Source organism: Chelonoidis abingdonii, chromosome 1, assembly GCF_003597395.2.
Source record: "Chelonoidis abingdonii isolate Lonesome George chromosome 1, CheloAbing_2.0, whole genome shotgun sequence".
Lineage (NCBI taxonomy): Eukaryota > Metazoa > Chordata > Testudines > Testudinidae > Chelonoidis > Chelonoidis abingdonii.
The window spans coordinates 323,678,084-323,694,961 of record NC_133769.1 but is presented as its reverse complement, the minus strand read 5'-3'; the positions used below and the strand labels follow the sequence as shown (position 1 = coordinate 323,694,961).

Sequence of the window (16,878 nt, the reverse complement as noted above, 5' to 3'; positions counted from 1 at the left end):
GGCTTCCCAGGGGTCTGCTGTACACCATCTATCCATCTCCTTGCTGGTCATCCCCCACTACGATGACCCACCACCATTCCTTCCATGATAATTTTCTCACCCTCTATGCCTGATGTGACCAATGAACGTAAGTTTGCATCTACTGATTTCTGACACCAGGGTCTGTTTCTCTATAGTAATATTTCTAACACAAGCATATGTCTTTTTTTTCAGTTCAAGAGATATGCAAGCATCTTTGTCAACACCACATCTCAAAGGCTTCAGTTTTCTCTTGTCAGCACCATTAATTCCCCATGATCCACATGCATAAGTTGCAATGGAAAAATTGAAGTTTTTACCAATCAAACCTTTCTACATTTCAAGATGCCATGGTTTTCCCAAACTTTCATGAGGAAGCTAAATCATTCCAAAATTTCTGCCAATTTCTTTGGAACAGGCTCTTTGTTGGATATGATTTCGGGTAACTGTATTCATCTACTGCCTCTACTACCTGACTATTAATTCTGATGTCCATTCACTTCTTGTTTTTGTTAATTGTATCAACATGCATGCATTTAATTTCTGCCTGATTCAGGGATAGTCCATAATCCTCACCCGTTTTTACACACTCCAACTTCTCTTGAAATGCATCAGTCATTGTAGCAAAGACTGTCACATCACTGGCATAGCTGACATCGGTTAAGAGGTGTCCACCAATAGAAATTTCAGCTCCTACCACTTGTCATAAACTTCTAGGTCTTGTCTCATAATAATTTCCGTGTACATGTTGAAAAGGCTGGGGACACAAAACACACTTGTCTCACACCCTTGTCAGTGGAAAATCCCTTGCTGTCACCTGTGTTGTTGATGATAGAGCCTTGCGAATGAGTTCAATGAGAATCCCGTCTGCCAGTGTTCAGCATGTGACATGAGCTGGCCAGATGCCAGCTCTTGTCCAGGCTACAGGCATTAGCTAAGAACTGACAAACTCATAGCTGGAGACCAGACCAGCTCACCTGTATGTTAGTTTTGCTCAAAATAGGTATTATTCTCATAAACTTGTACTTAGTATTTAGACTCCATGAAATGCTTTTAAGTTGCTGCATACATTAATCTCACTTGTAATGGCAATATTCCATGCTATAAGAAAATATGTAAGTTTTGCTTTATAACTTTAAAAATGTTTGCTGCGAATTTATGAACACAGGCAAGGGAATTGTTGCCTCCATCCCCGACCCAGAACTATCAAAATCACATGGGCCATCAAGGAACATTGCAACACAAATGATTGGATAATGGCCTGACTGCACCTTGGAAATGCTACCAGTGCAAGGAAGCTCATCCTGTGGACTTGGAAGCTGAACAAAGGAAATAAAACAAAGCCACAGGAAAACGTTCCATCTCTTTACTATTTGAACTCTCACACAGCCAGAGCCACCAAACTGAAGCCAGAGATCCCCGGGGGTTATCTCCTGAGTCCACCCTAAAAGACACTTTGAACTGACAGTTCAGTACAACTCTGTCACTCTTACGATTTAGATGGTAATTCATTTGTGTGTATATGTTTGCTTGCTTTAACCTGTAAATAAATCATTTCTTTTTCCTAGTTAATAATCCTTTAGATAATTTATTACAGGATTGACTATTGTGTTGCTTTGATGTAAGATCTAGGGTATCAATTGACCTGGGGTAAATGACTAGTCTCTGGGGATTATTGTCTAGTCTCTGTGATTATTCTGGTGTAAGTGACTGTAGCGGGGTAGTCACCCCCGCTCCTGTCCTGAAGGGCTTAAAACAGCCCTGGGAGAGGGCTGCGGGGGGAGGGGAGTTAGGCTGATTGGGGGAAGCAGCCACAGGTGGGGCCACACCCCAATCAGGCCATAGCTGGCCCTGTAAGAGGGCGGAGGCCCAGCAGCTGTAGAAGAGACATTCTCTATCTAGCTTCTGGAGAGAGAGAAGGACCTGGCTGCCTGGGAAGCTGAGAAGGGTATCTAGGATGGAGCAGTGCTGTGGAAGAGCAGAGGGAGCTGGGGAGCTCCAGCCTAGCAAAGCCCCAGATTGCAGGCCAAGTTAAGGGCCCACAAAAAGGTACTAGGGCTGCAGAGAGGCAGCCCAGATATAGGCAGAGGCAGCTGGTCCAACCCCTCTTGCTGATGATGAGTGGTTTACAAACTGCAGTCTGCCCCAGGGAGCAGGAGCTAGATGATAGCTGGTAGTAGCCACTGAGGCAAGGTGGCGATAGGGGGTTGGGGGTTCCCCTGGGAGTGGAGACCTAGAGTAAGCGGGTACTGGCAAAAGGCACCAGGGTCTGGGAAGGACACGGGGCCAGCGGCAGGTGAGAGACTGGCCTGCAGAGGGCACTCTGGGCTGGAAGAACTAACTCCCAAGACCACCAGCAGGAGATGCCCTGCCGGTGAGTTGTCACCCTGCCACAGTGACCATTTATCACTAAATCTAGTTTGCCTCACTCTCAAGATAGACTTGAGAGTGTAAGGGGACTGTCTGAGACTCCATGGTAAGACTGTTATAGTGATCCAGGAGTTCACATTTACCATTTGACTTGGTAAAATCTAGTTATAGAACATACCATCAGTTGGGGTGTCTCTCTGCCCTGGAGAAGGCACTCAGGGTTGCAAACTACTCTAGACAGCATGACATTCCAAACATGGCCATGTCATACATATTAAACGTTTTTGAGTAGTCAATGAAACACATGATCAATGGGTCATTAAAATCCCTGTATTTTTCAATGATGAGACAGATGTTAGCGATTTGATCACATGTACCTCATTCCTCTCTGAAACCAGCTTGCTGTGATGGCACTTCGGTTTCTAACATTTGCATCATATGATCCTGGACTACGTAAAGCAATACTTTTCTCACCTGAGATATCAGGGAGATAATACGACTGTTACGATACTTTCTTGTGTCTCCTTTCTTTGGTAAGAGCAGAAGGATTCCCTCTTCCAGTCATCTGGCTAATTTCTTTCAAATTTTGCATGTGACACTACCTCTGGGGGAATTCTGTGCCACTATGCATGTGCAGAATTTATGTCCCCTATAGATTTCTTTGCTGCAGAAAAAACGGTTACCCACCTTTTAGTAACTGTTGTTCTTCGAGATGTGTTGTTCATGTCCATTCCAAGCAGGTGCATACATGCCGCGTGCATGCCAGCTAGAAGATGTTCCCCTAGCAGCATCTGTAGGGTCGGCTCTGGTGCCCCCTGTAGTGGCGCCACTACGGCACCCTATAAAGGGGCCCGCCGACCCTCCACGCCCTCAGTTCCTTCTTACCGCTGGTGACGGCTAGCTGGAACTTCTCTTGTGCATAGCAAGTTAGCAGTGTCCTATCCTCGTGTATAGTCCATGTATATAGTTAAGTAAACTAACTATATACTAGGTCATTTGTATATAGTTCTTGGTAGTTGGGGGGATTCCCCCCCCACATTTCGTCACCTGTTGGAATGGACATGAACAACCACTCGAAGAAGAAAAATGACTTTCTGATGAGGAAGCAAAGGGAAGCCACAAGAGTGATCATGCATTCCTTTCCAGCAGTTTCAGGTGTCCAGGGCAGCTGGCAGAGAGGTAAATCATTGTAGGGCAGGACTGCGGAAGACCCGGCGGGTGGCTTCCACCCTGCGCCAGGCTCAGCTGCTAGTCTCACCCTGCTCCGAGGAGGACGGGACTTCCTCTTTCCCTGCACGGCTTCCAGGGCCATGTCATACCCACCCCCAGATTTCTCCCTTGGCTGTCGAAAGCTCTGCAAACTCCTCCCCACTCATGTTTCCTGCACCCATTGCTTCTCAGCTGTGGGGGAGGGATTCCTGTACAGGGAGCTGCTCCCCTATTCACCCAACTCCCATGCATCCAGGTCCCCTCATACCCAGACTCTCCCACTAAGTCTCACCCTCACCTCACACTCAGAATCCCTGACGAGCCCCACACCCCCTGCATCTGGACAATCCCAACAAGCCACCCACACCTGGATCCCCACCTTAGCTAGCCCCAACCAGCTGCACCTGGATCCCCACCCCACTGAGCCCCACTCCCCCAGCATCTGGACTCCCTACTGAGCCCCCCACAACCCCTTCTGCACTCTATCCCCTCCAAACCAAGACGAGCCCCCCCAACCCCCACTGAGCCCCAACTACCTCCACCTGGACCCCACTGCAGAGTCCCATTACTGTTGCACTCAGAACCTTCCAACAAGCCTCTGCATCCAGATCCCTCCTGCGCCTGGATCCCCCACTGAGCCACCCGCACCATCTTACCCACAGCTGGATCCTCCACACTTGGATCCTGCCTTGCTGAGTCTGCCTGTCCACACCTGGTGTGCACCTGGCATGCAGGAGCAGGGCCCTGGGATGTTTCTGGGCCAGGACCGGTCTTTGTGCTATGGGAGCAGCCTAACTGCTGACTCTATATCCTGGGGGGGGGGGCAGGAGCAGGGGCATGCAGAGGAAGCTGCACAGTGATCTCCCACCTCTGTGCAGCCAGTGGCCTGTGCTCCCCAACTCCATGCAGAAGCCCCCACATTTATTTGACAAATAAAATGTGCAGAATTATAAAATATTGTGCACAGAATTGTTAATTTTTTGGTGCAGAATGCCCTCAGGAGTAACGTGAGATGGATCAATACCACAGTCACCAAATCACTTTTAACAATTCTGCTGGTACGCTGTCTACCCCTGCTGTTTTCACAGGCTTCATTTTCATAACAGCGTGCACCACTTCCTCTTGCAGGATTGATAGCTCCTGTTTCATACTCTCCTTTCCATATTCTCTCCTCTTGTGCTGTATTGCAAATGGCTTTGACTGGCACAGTAATCTCTTCACCAGCATTTGATTACATCACCTTCAGTGAGGACTTTGCCATCAGGATCTTTTATGTTTGATTGCAGAGAACTTTTTGGAAAAAACTCTGACCACTGTGAACATACCTTTTGTATTATTTGTCTTTAATTCTCAAGTTCTGTGCATTTTGCCCTTAAGTATTCACTCTTGTCTTGTTTAGTCTAACTTTGGATCTGTCTGTTCAGTTCCTTGTGCTCTCCCCTACATTTTTCAGTGTCCAAGCCATTCTCTTTCACACTGCATCATTTTTTCACTAGCCAACACTGACCTTTTGGAATGGGTGCTTTGGTGTCTTTCAGCATGATAGTTCCCATTTTGTCCCAAAGTTCATTCAGGGTGTTGCATTCTTTCACTGATGACAACACTTCAGACTCATTCTGGATGGAAATCATGTACGGTTTTTTTATTCTGGACAAGTCCAAATGCAGTGAACATGTGTTCAGGTTTCCTTTGAGGGGGAGTACTGAAATGTCAGATATGGAGTGTTCATTTCATGTAAAGTGTTTGTCCATGGATAATATCATAGAAAAATGATAAAAGACAAAAACACCGGATCACTAGAGACCCAGGTGGATACAACATTTCCACATCTGATCTACAATCCGCAAACATGGTCCGCGATAAAAAGGGGACATTTGCAGTGCTCTACATATCACCCAAGGGCAAACCAAAACAATCATTCCATATCTGACCTCTGAGTCCTTGTCTTCAAAGGAAACCATCACAACACCTTCAACAGATGAGCCTGGGAGCTTAAATTCGTAACTTTCCTAGACATTAAATATCATGGTCTAAACAAAGACACTGGATTTATGGCTTATTACAACAATCTGTAACCTATTAATCCACCTCTTTTGTGTTATGACTGCATAGGTGTTAACTGGCCACTTCACCTTGAAAGGTCTCTTGTATGTTAACTATTTATAGTAAACAATCTGTTCCACCTTTCATTTAGCTGTGAGACTATGGCCAGGTCTACATTATGGACTTATATCAGTATAACTACAAAAATCCATAGCCCTGAGCAACATAGTTATACCAACCTAACCCTCAGTGTAAACAGCGCTATGTCGGTTGGGATAGCTTCTCCCATTTACATAGCTGGCCCATTGCCAGGGTATCTACTTCATCCTTATCCTCTATCTCTCAATGGCTTGAAGACTGTTGAAGAGACCGGGCAAGTACAATGGGAGTATGGGAGCTGGAGGTAACCAACAAACAGGGTGAGGGAAATATGATTTTGTGTGTTCCTTTAAATCTGGAGCAGGAGAAATGGGGGAGGGAGGGCCGGGGAAAGACTCTACAGTGAAGTAAAGAGAAAGAGATTACCTTTAGAGATAATATTGTTTTCCTTATTCTAGTAAAACTCCTTGTTCAGTTTCTCTGATATTTTCAGCATTGTCTCAACAGAAAATAGAGACATCCAAAGAGAGGAAAGGTAGAAAGATTGGAAGGGACACAGGAAAAATAAGAGAAAAAGATAGGAACATGCAGATCAGAATGATGAGGAGAAAGAAATGAAGATACAAAAGGAAAAACTTAATGATGGAAAACTGTAAGAACTTTAAAATCAGAGTTGGTTAGGAATTTTTCAATGAATGGAGGTGGATTAACTATGCCAACAGGAGAAGCTCTCCCAACGGCATAGGAGAGTCTTTACTTAAGCACTACAGCAGCACAACTGCACTGATGCAGCATTTTAATTGTAGACCTGCCCTATGAGTACCTTTCCCAGACCTGAAGAAGAGCCGTGCATAGCTCGAAAGCTTGTTTCTTTCACCAGCGGAAGTTGGTCCAACAAAAGATATTTCCTGTCTCTGTTTTATTACATCGTTGATTTGGTGACCTCCATGTGTGTAAATATCTACAATGTTGGGAGAAAATGGTGTTTGAAATGACAAAGTAATTAGAGCAGCAAAAAGTCCACTAAACACCTTCTTCTCTCATTTTGTAAACAAGACCACTGTTTCCCACTACTTTTTTATGAGAACTTACACTTCAAATTGTCTTGTTCAGGTCCCCAATTACAAGGATATCTTTGTGTACTTAGTATTTCATTGAATGGCTTTTCAAGCCATTAATAAAACTAATCAATTGTGCAGTTATCTGCTGCCGTAGCAGCAGTGTAAACCTGTATAGCTGATATATTAACTGGCTTTGCTCAAAGGCAAATTGTAATGATTCTATTGCTGACTGAGTTATATCCAAGCACGTGCTGATGTCTCCTTGGATAGGGTAAATGCAACCCTATTTTCTCTTTTTCTCAGCTCCTGAACAGTATACTGCATATCTATCCATCATCATCAAATGACCCCATCCCAACCATCGCAGCTCTGAGATGCCCCATTGTCTGCACTCACTTGCTTACTTTTCTCAAAACATTTCTTTACTAGCATCATTCCAGCTACTTGCCTCTCACAGAATTTATGCAATCAAAACAAGAGTGAAATACATGAAGTATACACAATTGATCTGCCACACAGTTTCCATTACAGAAGCAAAAGATTACACAACTAGATGAAATCATTAAATTAGCATTAAGACATATATGTAGATGACAAGAATAAAATATTTAATGGATATAGAACAAATTACTGCTTATATTAAATTAACAGATCTCTTTGAAGAAACAGGGCCCAAGTGGGATGAATAGTTAAAGATACATTACACGTGCAACTTAAAACAACAGCATGTTTCCTTACTGTAATACATGGTATGTCTACATTTTGAGCTTAGGTTGTGATTCCCAGCTCAAGGAGAAATACCTGTGCTAGTCCTCATCTAGCTAGTGAACGAAAAATAGAATGTAGCTGAGGAAGTGTGAGTATCTGCCCATCCAAGACCCCTAGGCATGTACTCAGGACAGCTAGCCCATCACGTCACTCACACTGCAGTGGCTACACTCTATTTTTCACTTGCTAGCTAGAGGAGAGCTAGCACGAATATGTCACCTTGAGCTGAGAATCATACCTCCAGCTCACTGTGTAGATATCAACACCTACTGTACACTGCTTTGATTCTACTGCATTCTCTTATGTTTGTATATCTGACACCCTCTTTTTTATTGTTTACATAAAAAAACTTGTACTGTCAACCACCAAACCATCTAGTCCGACATCCTGTATATCACAGGCTACCACTGCCGTCCATCACCCGTACACTAAACCCAAACAAAATTAGACCAAAATATTACAGCTCACAGGGAGACTAAACTATCATAGGCCACGGGCAGAGAATAGGAGGCATGGTTACAAACAGCATGCAGTCAAACCCTTCTTTCAGGCATCTCAGCCCAACACCAATGCCCAGATCCCACAGACCAATTCTGCCTCAAGAACTGACTCTAATCAGACTAGACTCTCCTGCTACTTCCTCAGCTCCCTCTCCAATGACCTGCCTCTATGCAGAGTCTTCCCTAACTAAGAACTACCAACAATACAGCATATCTTCCAAAGACTGAACATATGCTGACACACATTATGCTCACACACATTATTCATACAGATATTGACAAAATACTGCTCAAGTCAAATAAAAACCAAAGACTAATTCTACCCCTAATAAAGATAGATATTATCTCCCTTGCTGTTAGATCTGTACAAAAGCTATTACAAAGGCAGGAGGGCTTGAATCAAAATCTCAGATGCAGACCCCTTAATTAGGGAAGTGTGTCCATATTGATACATCTGAATCTGAATCCACCTCTACAGAGGGGACTGGAATTATTAATCCAGTCCATGAAAGCAGAAAGAATAGGGATCACATGAGATTTCTGCCAATTTGGGCTGCAATAGCCTGAGAATAACTCATGAGTTTTCAATGTTATTGAACTTGACCTGTAGACTGGATCATCCAAAACAGCCTAAACTTGGTCTGGATCTGAACACCCCTCCTTGACTAAAATCTAATTACAAGGTTTTAAAAATCTGTCACATTCTGTAATGGGGTGTGCATTCTTACCGGCTGTTTGCGCTTTTCCGTAGAAGGAGTGCTGGAAGGAGAAGAGCCAGCACTGAGAGCCTCTTCAATATCTAAATTCAATTGTTCCAGTTTCTTCATGAGAGATGACATAGAGTCTGACCACTCAGATCTTTTTTCTGGTTGGGTCTAAAAGAAAACCAAACACACATGAAGTCTGAAAATATTAAAGCTCTTCATGATTTGTAGATTTGTTTTTAAAACTACACTCCAAAAAACCCCAACAAAGTCTGGATGATCAACTCTCTGCCTATCCTGAGTTGACCTCATCTACTTAGAAGGCTTCAACTATCATTTCTATCCTGTTGACACATGTTAGATGCTCTTTATGTCTGACTAGTCACACTCCATCCAGTTGTGCACATGCAAATATGTCTCTGACACATCATCTGGGATGATCCACTGTCAGTTCAAACTCAGAATGCCCCAGAAGAACCTTCTTTCTTACTTTTTTCTAAAATCCTTTCTATCTGCAACATTCTCCATCGGAGTGGCCAACATCCCTATTCTCTTTGTCACTTACCCTCATAACTTTGACGGTCATCCTGAATTCCATACTTTCCCTCCTACCTATACATCCAGGCTATCATCAAATCTTGCTGCCTTTTTCCTTCAGATCAATTTGAAATTCTGTCTGGTCAAAACACTACTCTACTTCCCGTTGATTTTTCTGCCTTGATTGTTGAAACCTACTCCCTGATATATATATTACTTCTTTCCATGTAGGAGTCTTTAATCCATCAAAGCACAGCTGCTAAAACTGTCATCTTTGGACATCTATTGAACCACATCATGTCCATTCAAACCCCTCTGCTTATTCCTCTTCAGCCATCTTCCTATATATGCAATGACTCTAAATCCCAAGAGCACCATGTCTCCCTCCCTCTCCTCATTCAAATCACTCCTAAAGGCCCACTTCTTCCCAGATACCTATAAAGAGTAACTCACACCATCAAATGCTAGCATTATAACTCACACCAGTGAAGGGGGCATGGCTGGAGGGCTATTGCACTTCACTGAATGCCAAATGCCAGAATGACCTTTAGGGAGAATATGAAACTGAGCACAAATTAGACCTGCTCTGAGAGTACTCTTAATTGGGGGGGGGCACAAAATTGGGCTCTTGGGGGCCACCAGATTAGGAAGATGTGGCAATGCAAAGGTGATGGATCTTAGACCCGAGGAACTAGCTCCTGTTCTTCTATGTTCAAATTGTTAGTTACGTGAAACATTTCTAAATATGAGGCCACAAGAATCATAGCAATTGCAGCTGAAGGATTCCCTTGTCATCAAAGCCAGCCCCTTCTGGATAGTGCAAACTATTCCCTATCTTGAGCTGCTTTGGTTTATTCTTCTTTCACCCAGCTGACTTTGGCTATGTATATTTTCATATAAACATCATTTCACAAGTCAATTTTAATAGACTGTGCACACAAATATTAACATTACTAACATTACTTTGTAGCAAAATAGCACTGTCCTTCCAAAGAGCTCAAAGCACCTTACAGACATTAAAGAGCCAAGCCACACAACATCCCTGTGTGCTAGATAAGTATTATTATTCCCATTTTATATATCCTCTTGGTGAATCATATCCTTTGTGGGGGCTGGAAATTGGGACACAGAGAGGACAATAACTTAGGGCTTGGCTACACTTGGAAATGTGCAGCACTGGGAGTTACAGCTGTGGTCGTACAGACTGGTCAGGCCACAAGCTGCCAGTCGGGCCACAATCTCACATGTACACCACTGCTCAGTGTGCTCGACGATTTGCAGGTCAGTTGCGACGCGCTGCTGGTAGTGGGCATTGGCGGCCACATCCCCAAGAGCACCTCTCCATTTGGCGTGTGGCGTTGCGGACAGGGGACGGAAGGGTCCGGGGCATTCCGCTCCTGTCCCACTCGCGCGTGGTCATCGCTCCACAGTTTCGTCAAATTGGAGTCTGCCAGCGGGTTCTGTTAGAAATGGCAGCCCAGCTCCGGATGAGACTTTGCTGATGAGGCCAGCACATCATGGTCAGTTGGCTATTCCTTATGCTCCAAAGTGACAGTGAGGAGTCCGACGAAGATAGATGAAGACAGATATAGATTCACTGACGCATGTGACACTAAATGCTTCGTGCAGTAACGGACGTGCGCAGCAGCGTGGAAAGCCGCTTTGGCTTGGGAAACAAGCACTCAGTGGTGGGATCACACGTCCTTGCAAGTCGGATGACAGAGCAGTGGCTGCAGAACTTTCGAGAGAAAAGCCACTCATGGAACGTGTGTGAGCTCGCCCCCACCCTGCGGCACAAGGACACGAATATGAGAGCTGCCCTGTCAAGTGAGAACGGGTGGCTTTTGCAGCTGAACATGGCAACTCCAACAGCTACCAATCGGTCCCCACCAGTTGGAGGAGAAATCGACCGTTGGAATAGGTGATGCAAGTTTGCAGGGCCAAATCGCATCCGCGAAGAAGAACCGTGACCTCGGAACGTGCAGGACACTCGGAGGCTGTCACAAATGGTTCCCGAACAGGGGGCAATAGATGGGACGCATATTCCCTCGGCCCACCCCACCAGGCACTCCGAGTACAAATCGGAAGGGTATTTCTCTAGGTTCCCAGGCGCTTGTGATCACCGGGCGTTTCACTGACATTTAGACAGGCTGGCCTGGAAGGTGCATCATGCACCATCTTTTGAACAGTGCTGTTCAGGAAGCGCAGCGGGACTTTTCCCAGACCGAAAGCCACAAGGGACGTCGAAATGCCCAGTTGTGATCCTTGAGAGCCTGCTTACTGTAAGGGCCTTGGCTCATGAAACCGTACACAGGAGGCTTGACAGAGCAAGGACGGTCAACACAGGCGAGCCGGTGCAGAATGACTTTGGATGCGCTTTCGGCCGTTAAAGGGGCGCTGAGTGTGTCCGGAAGCAGACTGGGACAGCAGCATCCCTGCGGTTACTCTGCAGGCCCCCCATAATCTGTCTGTGAAAGAAGCGTGGAACGATCCGTGTCGAATGGACCCCGAGTCAACGCTAAGGTTGAATTGCAGCCGAGAGGCGGGCTATCTAGAGGGAGGCCAGCCACAGGTTCAAGTAGTATCCGCATGCTGCGGGAGAATGCGGTCGAAAGCCCAACATAAACGTTTGTGCCTTGATGGTTTCTAGCGAGTGTGCGTATAAGTTATTCCCTGGTGTCGTTGTAGTTCTTTCATGAATAACATAACGTTTAAGACAAAGACCTTATGAGACAGCACATAGAGAGTGGGGTGGTGACTGACACACAGTCTTGTTGATATATCCTGGGCTGAGTGCTCTGCATGCCTGCTGCACTCAGTGATACGTATGTCCGCGGTGGCTGGGTGACAGGGTAAGAGTGAGTTCTCAGGCTGGTAGTGTACGTCATAGTGGGGGCATAGATGGTGTGAAGCGGGTATGGAGGGGGTAACAAACACTGGAGACACGGAGAGAGCTTCGGATGGGTGGCTACATGGATAGCTCTGCCGCAGCTCATGATGCAACAGTCGTTGGCAACGCCAGGAGGCGATAAGGCGGTTTGTGGTTCTTCTTGCCAAGCTTGTCCTCGTTAGCAATTCTTGGTTCCGCTTCGCTGGCCGCCCCAATGCGCTTTTGGTCTCCCATCCGTGCCGCACTGTCCTCTGGCAGACGGATCAAACGGCTACACCACTCCCTTGTCTCCTTCCCTCTCATCGATCTCTTCTGAGGATAAGCAGACGTATCGCAGTCACTTAAAAAAGAAACAGAAACCAAAACAGAAACAGTATCAGAGCGCATGGTAAACAGGTTGGAATTGAGACTCCTCTGTAGCCACAGCACCACCCTAACATAGCACAGAGGGCAACCACAACAGACAGGCGTACAAGGGTCACAAGAACCAATGTTCGCGCAACTCCCCTGATGGACTGCTGATGAGTAGGGCAGGGGGGGTGTTGCTTGAGGAACAGAGAGCATCAGGGACAGTGCCACTGAACATACCCTACATTTTCCACAGATTAATCCTCCATATATATCCCTGCTCGCATAACCTTGGAAGGAGGGGAGGGTCTCGCCCGCAAGGGACCGCCCCCGTCCCGTGAGCTGGCCTGTGGAAGCCAAGGGTCCACACCCGCAGCACATCCGACATGTACCTGCCTGGACCAAGGCCCACAGAGCCTCCTCATAAACGACTGCGACTAAGCACACCTGCCCATGCGCCGGCAAGAAGTTGAGAGATAAACCAGATCGATTCCCAGACGTGAAAGACAAATGGGCTAGTGCCCCACTAGGCAGGCAACACAGCCGGCATCCATAACGCCCCCTCCTTCCAAACACATTTAAAGCGCCTACCGGAACACGCTCCCTTCCTGTCATGACCAACAACGTACCACTGGCTGCCGACGCGAACTCCTCCTGGCGAGAGCTCGGCCACATCTCCTGGACTCCTGGGTACCTCCACCACCCTCCAGGAACCGCACTGTCTGTCCTCCACAGCCTCCCCACCCCTCCCCGGCTCTGAACTGTCCATCGGGTCCCACGATTGGCAGTCGGGTCCACCCCCCAAAGAGTTGCACCAATCTAATGCATGATTTGTAAAAACGGCAAGTTGTGGGGCAGCACCTAGCGCAGTTTCCCTCACGGCTTTGCAAGGCACCGCACATCCTTTACTTTACCTCCAACGGAAGCGCGTCCGTTCATCGGCCCCTTGGCAGCAAGGATTGTAATTGCCCATAGATATCGTAGATTCTATGGCTGGAGCGCAGCTGTAACTGTCACAGCTTCCTCTCACCCTCAAACACTGATGATGGTCCTGCAGCTTCGCCATTGCCCATGCTGGGCCGTTGCGGGCATGGAGGCAGGTCAGTGAGGATGATGCACTCCACGCTGGCTGAGCAAACAGGAAGGAGAGTTTAAAATGCCGGGCCTTTAAAGGGCGGGTCACCTGAGCCCAGGGCAGTGGAGGCCAATAACAGCGCTGTTGGTGTCCACACCTGATGAGCAGCGCTGCATCACCAGCACTGGAATCGCTACACCCCAATCAGACCAGGTGTATAGCCAGCGCTGCAGCTAGGGAGTTGCAGCGCTGGCTGGGCTTTGTAAGTATGTACACAGAGTGAGTTGCAGCGCTGTAACCCCTCCACCAGCGCTGCAACTCTCCAGTGTAGCCAAGCCCTTACTCACAGTCACACAACACAGGCAGAAATAGAATCTAGGAGAATAATTCTCATCTTACACCAGTATTACACCACTGTAACTACCTTTTCCCTAATGGAGTTACTCCTGATTTGCACCAGAATAAGGGAAAGAAGAATAAAGCCCCAGATCTTCAGACTCCCAGTCCTGTGTCTGAACAAGAAAACCATGCTTCCTTACTTAGGGAGATAGTTTTGGCTCTACTTGTATTTAGCATTGGCTTCAGAGAACAGAAAACTGGACATAATGTCACTATTTTTTCCAAACATAGTTTAAGCATTTTTATTATTCATAAGTGAACGTTTTTTCAAGGAGTGCTGTCAAAAGTCCTAAACTGTAGTGAAGATCAGATTTGTATCTATTCAAAATTACATTACTTGATATATTCCTATATAATTCTTTACTATATTTTACAAAACTTTTTATATTGTTTTTAGGGACAAGCACAATATACATTACGCAGAAAGAGACACTACAAAAAAGAAATTGTCATGCCACATTCTGTTTGAGTGAGATGGTCTTATATAAGATATAGTGTCAATATTTGGTACTTCTACAATGTCAATTTCTAAATCAAAGTAAAGGTCTTGCATTTTACTGAATTTTTACATCTTGATAACTTTGTCTTTACAAAACTAAGGAAAGGATGAATATTTTCTTCAAAATGCCTCAAACAAGTAAAAACAAAAAACAGATTTAGTAGTCTACCAAAATCTAATGGAATAATCCAATCTGAAGTTTCTAGACATCGTTATTGAGATATAAACTGACAAAACAATTTTATAAAAATTGTCTTCCTCCAAAGTCAGTGGTAATCAGATATGGGACAATGCTAATGAGTCAGTTTACATACAGAAATGAGTAAATTGTGTCTGACTTCAATGAGTTCTATGAAGACTATATTGACCATCCAGGTAACAAACATGCAAAGATTCAATTAGAAATCCAGAAAAAAATATTACTTACCTCTTAAGAATAAAATAACGTTTTTTTCTGGGATTCTAATCTTTCTTTTGGAAAGTTAGAGAGAGAGAAAAAAAGCGCTCTACTTTTGAGGTTCCAGTCCGTAAAAGAGAGTGAGTAAGATTTACAGATATTTCTCATTAAGATAGTCTAAATTTATGTCACAATAGCCAATATATCAACTAATGTGGCAGAAAACAAGATTTATTGTCCTGGGAGGAAAGTATCAACCTTGCCTTTGTCTTGGGAAGTATTTACCTCTTGAATCAATGCGTCTTTGTATTTATTCAACAATTACCAATAGCTGATTAATATAGAATGCTCTTAAAACCATTTTTTACAAATAAGTTTACTTTTCTTTTAAAGAAATACCAAGAACAAACCATTGCATTCTTCATATAAAGTTTATTAGAGAACAGGCAAAAATTGTAGTCAAGGAGCTAAGAAATACAAGCTGTAAAGAGTTACCAAAAAGTAAAACTCTTTGATTCCTCCATTAAGATTTGTTCTTTTCTAGTTCAATAAAACTCTAAATCATATCCATTAAATTAAGGGGAAGAGGAGAAAATGGGTTTTCATTATTGTATAGGATAAAACTAAATAGGTCTAGTTAATAAAATGGCATCCACTAATTGGAAATTTGGCACAAAAACTGCATTTGGAATAATTGTTGATAGCCCATATATTTTTTTATGCTGACTCAAATTATTGCTGAATTGCAAAAAACTAATGGTACACAGAGCTTTCACAGTAGGATTTGTAACAGAAGACATTGCACTGAACTCAATCATAAAGGACCAAATCCATTACCCAGTGCCTAGCCTAGATAACTGAGTTGGGTGCCTGAGATCTCTGAGTTCAATAGAAATGGCAGATTCACCTCACAAGATCTGGAGCAGCAGTGAATCCATTCCATAGCTATTATTCACGCCTTCAGGCTGGTTTGTCTTCAGTGATCTTTGTGTCCCCACTCTACTTTGGTAAAGGGCAGCGTCAACAACTTGCCTTTGTCCATTGTCTGCCCAAGAGGCGGTGGGTGCACATCCCTGCATAAGCTCTCAAAATCTCTCCCATTCATTGGAACCAAATTGGTTCAGCTGAGTCTGTGACTATACCTGTGGGTGCAGGGGTCTCATGGAAATTGAATTGGTATAGAGTTTTGGAGGGGGGCATATGGGAACATTTCCTACGTTGTGTGGAGCCTAGCTCCATGGGGTGTCCCTTCACACAAGTGTGTGTTTGGGCATAGTGTCTGAACAGAAGAGATAGGCCAGAGGATCCATTCTGGTGCAGTTCTTCCCAGGCTATCTGCTCTGTGGAGTGGGCACACTTAGGGTATGAAGTTTACATCACTAGTAGGCAAGAGCAGGCACACTAGCCTGTGGGGTGGATTCCTTTGTGTTGTGAATATCTATCACCTCACTGAAATACTCAGGCTATACAGTGAGGATTGGATTCACCACTAAATGTGGGGGAAAATATTCCTGTGTGATAAGTATAAAATCAATGAAATACGTAATCCCTTGCTAGTGATAAGATCTGTGCTTAAACAGAGAACAGAAGACTACCAATGTATTATTATGCTTCAGAAAGTTACAGTTACTACATATGTAGAATTAACCTAACTGCACCAAATTTAGTGAGACATACTGGATAATCAACCAAACATAAAACATAGTTACAGCCTGTTGTTTCCTATCAGAGATTAACACTGGTTTGTTTGTTTTTTGGTTTGTTTTTTTAACAGTAAGTGAATCTAATCTAAGAAACATTAAGCATATAAGACTACATTCTGTGCTCACTTGCACACATAGAACGCCATTGCAGTCAGTGAGAATGCACAGGTGGAAATGAAGCACAAGAGTTTTTTCCCATAATCTACAAAACAATTTGTTCTTTTCTCAGAATGAGAAGTAAATACATTCCAGACATTC

General features: G+C 44.7%; 1 protein-coding gene across 2 annotated transcripts in view; it reads right to left on the bottom strand.

The window, feature by feature from the left end:
• STARD13 (StAR related lipid transfer domain containing 13) overlaps positions 1–16,878 on the bottom strand; it is a 551,580-nt gene that overhangs the window by 387,402 nt on the left and 147,300 nt on the right. For both annotated transcript variants that reach the window (XM_032791937.2, XM_032791938.2), the window contains exon 3: positions 8,797–8,943. In XM_032791937.2, coding sequence (XP_032647828.1) covers positions 8,797–8,943 — 147 coding nt within the window. The remainder of the gene's footprint in view (positions 1–8,796; positions 8,944–16,878) is intronic.